Source organism: Telopea speciosissima, chromosome 1 (genome assembly GCF_018873765.1).
Source record: "Telopea speciosissima isolate NSW1024214 ecotype Mountain lineage chromosome 1, Tspe_v1, whole genome shotgun sequence".
Lineage (NCBI taxonomy): Eukaryota > Viridiplantae > Streptophyta > Magnoliopsida > Proteales > Proteaceae > Telopea > Telopea speciosissima.
Window position 1 is genome coordinate 14,433,584 of NC_057916.1, and position 6,132 is coordinate 14,439,715.

General features: G+C 37.5%; 1 protein-coding gene across 2 annotated transcripts; it reads right to left on the reverse strand.

Moving 5' to 3' along the window:
- Positions 1-84: 84 nt before the first annotated feature.
- On the reverse strand, positions 85-2,903 carry LOC122648694 (E3 ubiquitin-protein ligase AIRP2-like). Of its 2 annotated transcripts, none has more exons than XM_043841916.1 (5): positions 2,718-2,901; positions 1,775-1,925; positions 1,525-1,591; positions 1,161-1,395; positions 85-474 (listed from the first exon to the last, which is right to left on the reverse strand). In XM_043841916.1, the coding sequence occupies exons 1-5, from the start codon at positions 2,780-2,782 to the stop codon at positions 264-266; spliced, it is 729 nt and encodes a 242-aa protein (XP_043697851.1). In that variant the 5' UTR covers positions 2,783-2,901; the 3' UTR covers positions 85-263. The 2 variants fall into 2 exon arrangements, with proteins under 2 accessions (XP_043697851.1, XP_043697852.1); XM_043841917.1 differs by lacking the exon at positions 85-474 and adding an exon at positions 496-628 and having other exon boundaries at positions 2,718-2,903.
- Between the last annotated feature and the right edge of the window lie 3,229 nt (positions 2,904-6,132).

The window sequence follows — 6,132 nt, forward strand, 5'->3', positions numbered from 1 at the left end:
AGGTCATGGCAAGCTGCATCACATTAACACTCTGCATGGGCACACCAACACAAAATAAGCATTCCAGGAAATATTTTGGGACTGAGAAAGAAACTCACATTCTATGTTACTATTTAGAATGACCCAATAAAGGAGGAATTAGACCATGAAGCCTGTTAAAGCAATCAGCATTTACAGTTTGAAAGGAAGTGGGGGAGAGAGAATTATATACAACCGGGCTTCTATATGTACAAATTGTTTCTAGTATATACAATCAAAGCCCCTCACCTGAGGTGAGAATCATAGGTGGCAAAGACAGGATCCGGAACAACTACAGGCAGTTTATCTATGTACATGACCAATCTCTTTAAGTTTTCCTTGCAGATTGCAGAAAGGTCGGCAACCTCATGGCTCTCGGTGTAGATCCAAAGGTCACAAGAGTTCACTCTTTTCAGGCTATCCCGACAGAAGGGGCACGAGTTTGATCGTGCTCGCCTGGAACATCCAAGAAACAAACATGAGATCCTGCTCAATTCTTAGATTAGCAACTCTTTCAGTTTCAGCATACAAAAAATTGATGGAATCTATAGCAGCAAACTTGAAGATTGGCTAGAAAAGGCTACTTGTGGTCCATGTCAGGAGGTAGAACCTCTCCCCCCCCCCCCCCTTCTCCCCCATGTGACATCCTACAGCAATACCCAGACCCAATTGATGCAGTAACAATTTATGAATGCAATTGATATCACACTGCATCAAAGGTATGACTTGGGTACACCATTTTGAACTCAAAAGTGTGCAGGTTTCTGTAGATGCCAAGCCAAAGATTATTTTAAACCAAATGAAAGCAATAGGGAGAACGGTTGCCTGACACCTGATCCGGTTAGTAGCACCATCAGCTGGCAGGACAAATCCACTACACATGTGCTACATGTATCATGACAACATACACTCAGTCTCCAACTGAAGTGGGTGGAAAAGGTCTGTTCATTCTCACATGATCCACAGATATAACCCTCAATGGAAAAAAAGTTAATATAATAAGCTAAGAATAGAACCTAACTTTAAACTCAAGGGCCAAGACAAGAATATGATATTATCATTGTCTTAGTAAAAGGAAAGTAAAGAAGAATATAACTAATGTTCCTTAATTACATATCAATTGAGCATAACAAGGTGCCTACCAATCTCGATAGCACTTCATGCACAGAGCGTGGCTGCAATTGGGCAAGACGACTTTATTGCTTATCTCCATGCAAATCCCACACTCCACCTCCCTCTCTATATCAATGTCAGACATTTTACCTTTGTCCATCTCATCCTTCTTCCTGTATCTGGTGGAACAGAGATCTTTCTGTTTCCGATCATCCACATCAGTGATTCCTCTTTGAAGTTGTAATAAAGAGGGAAATATTACAGCTGTCCATGAAAAAGCCAAACTTTCTATTGATGAAAATGAACTGGTCATATGAAAGCAAAAGAATTTTTTCAAACAATAAAAAAGAAGCAAAAGAAACAAATGCTTTAAAATAAGTTACTTCCACACACCATAAAATTCTTTAAAGCTGACTTTCCTTTCGTGAATATACATAGTGGTTTTGCCATCAGCATAAGCCTGCAGCAGATGTTGATAAACATCAAAAACAGATCCCAAAGGAAAGCAATCATGTCGTTACTCATAAGAACTAAATCAACATGAACTCAATGCCAAACAAGGGAGAGTAGGCTCAAACATGTTGGTACACATAAGAACTAATAATAACATCAAAATTATGAATGTTTTATCAACAATTATTACCTTGTAAATAAGTATTCTAAGCAATCCAAGGGCACCGGCAAGGTGACAATCAGTCCACTGAACTAGAAAAAGGAAAAAGTGAGCAGCCGGGCTATAAGATAATCTCATTTGAAGGCATTCCCCATCATATTCCCTTGGATAATCTGAAGCCCTGTAACAAAGCAAACCCAAAAATCATAACATTGCCACATAATTTAACAGACACGTATCAAATTACAAACTAAATAACATGGCAGGAGGGGAAATTCAAGGGAAAAGAGAAGCAGAACAGATAAATCCATCAATTTGACAGAAGCACAAAAAACATTACAATGGCTGGAAACAGAAGGGAAAGAGCCAATTAACAAAATCATGAACAAATATAGCATTTAAAAAAAATAAAAATAAAAAAGATAAATCAAAAAGATTTCTTTCTCACAATTAACTATCTGCAAGTAGAGGGGAGATTTAATAACAAAAGATACTATAAGTTCTGAAGATAAGTGAAACACATTCCTAGAACAGAAACATGATTGAGACCAAAAGGACTATAAGATAACAAAATCCCTTTCCAAATTCCAACCTATCAGGTTCAAGGACCTAGAAGTAAACAGGGCAGGAAACATAATTAATGACCCAAAAAAAGGAACACAAAATCTATAAGACAGTAAAGCCAGTCAGAGAACCGAACAGATACCAATAATTAAAATTAAAAATCAAGCAAAAATTCAAACAGAAAAGAAAAAATCATCAATTTAATCATTCAGGGGGAAGACGGAGAACCCATCTCCAAAAAGATAAAAATTTCAAATTCAGCAGAGAAAAAAGGCTCTTCTTCTTTTTCTTTTTTTTTTTTGGGGGGGGGGGGGGTGGGGGTGGGGTTGGAGGAAACAATTATTATTTCACAAATTTCACAATTCCTAGAACGAGAGAATACGATCGAAATTTAAGAAAAGATCATTACAGAGTATTCGCATGCTGAATATCCGCTTCAAGTGATTTTAGGGAATCCTTAAATGACTTTCGCATGGCCGTCTTCTTTTCTGCAACTATATCCTCCCATCCAACAACAACTCACCTCAAGAAAAAAAAAAAAACCAACTCCCTTCTCTTCTGCACAACTGAAACTCCTTTACCCGTGAATTGAGAAACTACCAAAAAAACAAAAAAGCAAAAATCTTCCTCTCCTCACCTCCTCACTTCTCCACCGAACTTAAACCCCAAAATCTCTCTCTCTCTGGTGGTAGTGATACCGGTTTTCTCGAACTCAGCTTCTCACACTGTAGAGGTGGGAGGGAGTTAATGCACTTGCCTTGGAGTCTACGCTTCAAGAGTTATCTAATTTTGGAAACTTTTAGTTCTCTACCAATTCGTACGCCGATGGTTCATGATTGGGAAATAAAAAACGTCACACAGATATATCTTATGGATATCATCAAATGTGTTATTACTTAAATATCCTTATACTTAAAACAGCTGTGAAGCCTTTTTGTTTCGTGTATAGAAAGACTACAATTAAGGGTTACGTCATAAGCATAGATTCTCTCTCTCACTCAGTCTCGTGGGACACACGCGTAATAATAATAATAGATACCAACGAAAAGACGCTTAAGTGGCAGGAAAGGAATCATCCATCGCTCTCAGAGCCTTAAATAATTATTCTAATAATCATGATTTGATTTATTAAATTACCTTTAATAATTAAATTAAATTAAATTACAAACTCCCACAAGAACGGGGAGGGAGACAGGGAATGGTGGTATTAACACGCACGTCGCACCTACGGGAAGCGTGGAGGTTGCGGTCCAATGGAATGTGTGTGATTGAGAGCTCGAATCTCATTGGACGGTGGATTCCACTCTCTCTCGGACAGTGGGGGTGGGTTTTCCTCGTCCAACAGTATAAATGATAGGATCAGATTTTACTAAAAATAAATAAATTATGATTAGATCAGATGACTCAGAGATCGTGCTTCGCGGTGGAATTTTATTTTGAACATTATTTATACGTTTTAGAGATTAGAGATAGATTTATGAAAAAATGACGTACACAACAACAGCGTTGTGTAATGGAATATTATATACTAGCATCTCTTTATTATTGTATTCGTTCCAATTTGATGTTTTTTTCAATTCCTCACATAGAAATAGAAATGACCAACCTACCCTTTGCCCAAGAGAATTGTATTCTCTCTTTGCATCTTAGCCATTAAATCCGTCAATTGTTTATAATATCATTCTCTCCATTGTTGCTACACATTTAATCTCTCTATCTCTCCCCTCCCTTCTCCTTGCTTACTACTCCTTACTCTGGGTATAAAGGAAAATACCCTTGAGCATCTCCCTCTTGTGACCATGGTTTCAGAGGAGAGAGCAAAGGCTTTCTTGGGAGTCATTACCTAGATAAGGGTTTAAGATTAAGGGTGTCAGATGGGATGGTTCTGGGTAATTAGGGCAAGTCCTTACCAGTTAATACTAAAACCATTCCATTTACCAAATCGTCCCAAAACTAGGATCTGACTATGGTTCCTTAAAGGTTCTAAGCAATCAAAGTCTCAAAAAGTCAAATTTGTACAAAATTCCCAAGTTTTCTCTAAGTATACAAGTAATTGAATATATTCCTAAGAATAAAATAATTAAACATCAATTCTTAAAAATACAAACACTCAAATAAGCCCAGAATTTCCAAGCATACAAGTAATTGAATGTATTCCCTTGTAGCTATAGGTTATCAATTTGTTGGGCCAAAAGGCCTTTTGTTGGGTAAATAAATAAAAAATAAAAAAACTAAGCCCAAAATAATTGAAAACCTTTAGTTTTTCTTTCTAATTATAATATAATTTTTATATAAGTTATAACTATTAAGTATTAACTAATTCTGAATAAATAATTTGGGTATGTTAAATAGGTTCTAGTCGATTCCTTATTGGGCTTTTGGTTTTGGACCCATTAGGAAACCCATCCCATTTAATAATTAAGTCCCACAACTAGCTCCCAGAACCATCCCATTTAGTATTGGGATCGGCTGGATTCAGGTTTTAGCAAGACGGTTCTAGGATGGTTCCCAGTTCTCGACCCAAATTGACACCCTTATTTAGGACCCATAAATGTATCCTCCTTTCAAAGAAGAGATGTTAGTCACCTTCTATTTAAACCATATATAAGTTTACTAGTCTTATTAACGAAAAGAAATTCTCTTTAGCGCATCCGACTACTGGAGGCACTCAGGGTGCATGCCCGAATGCTCCTAGGCGTTGGATGCATGCTGGAGGGGCTACGGTGCTAGAGGGGATATGGATCCTTTATTAATTAGTCCTATAAACTAGCATGCATAGTAAAAGCAATGAGAATTAAACTAACCCTAGTCTAGGTAGTTAGTTTGAAAAGAAACAAGAGCATTAATAAAGGATGAAGCACATAAGACTATAAGAGTATGCTAAACATGGTATATCTTATCATTATAAAACTTAAAAGTATAAAATTGACATGAATGAAAAGAAATAAAGAATGTAAATGGACTGAACTTGAACATAACATTGTCAAACTCCATACATACCCACAACAGAGATAAGGTCAAACATTGTCCAAGAGAAAACAGGCTTGGTCTTGAATATCTATTCTTCACATAATTGAAGAGAAAATATGATTTGTCTTGAATTCTTTGCAAACATAGTCCAATGAAATTGACAGGGTGTCAATCGGATTCCTACAAAAAGATTTTATTTCAAGGGTCCAGGTTTGCTGATGGAATCCACAAGGATTTGGAGGGGGGAAGATTGAAGGTCAAATCCACCTATTTGGGGCATGGGGAGACCTATGACACTAATTGAATTGGGTGTCAATCAGACTCCCACGGAAAAAGATTATGTTTCAAGGATCCAAATTGGCTGATGATATCCCCAGAAAACCGACGGTCAAATCCACCTATTTAGGGCATTGGGAGTCTAATGACTTGACTGTGAGTGAATCACAGACTCCCACGAAAAAGATTCTATTTTGGGGGTCCAAATAGACTGATGGAATCCACAAGGAAACTTGGGGGGAGGCCGAAAGTCAAATCCAACTACGGAGATTCCAATGACATTGACTGTGCCAATTGGACTCCCACAGAAAAGATTCTACTTCGAAGGTTAAGATTGGCAAACGAAATCCACGAAGAATTTGAGGGTATCAAATGTCAAAACCACCTATTTATAGCAAGGGAAGTCTAGTGGCACTGACTAAGGTATCAATCGAACTCCCATAAAAAACATTCTATTTTGAGGGTCCATATTAGCCAAAGAGGAAAACCAACAATAAATGATGTAAAAATAAATCCCAAGGGGCAGCACTATTGGCAAGGGACGAGAGGAACTCCGCCTCCCCCCCCCCTTGGGACCA

Coding starts and splice junctions, on each gene's coding strand:
- LOC122648694 (XM_043841916.1), bottom strand. CDS start 2,782: ATGCGAAAGTCATTTAAGGATTCCCTAAAATCACTTGAAGCGGATATT. Junction 1,926..2,717: donor ATTCAGCATGCGAATACTCT/GTAATGATCTTT, acceptor GCTTTGTTACAG/GGCTTCAGATTATCCAAGGG. Junction 475..1,160: donor ATGAAGTGCTATCGAGATTG/GTAGGCACCTTG, acceptor TGGATGTTCCAG/GCGAGCACGATCAAACTCGT.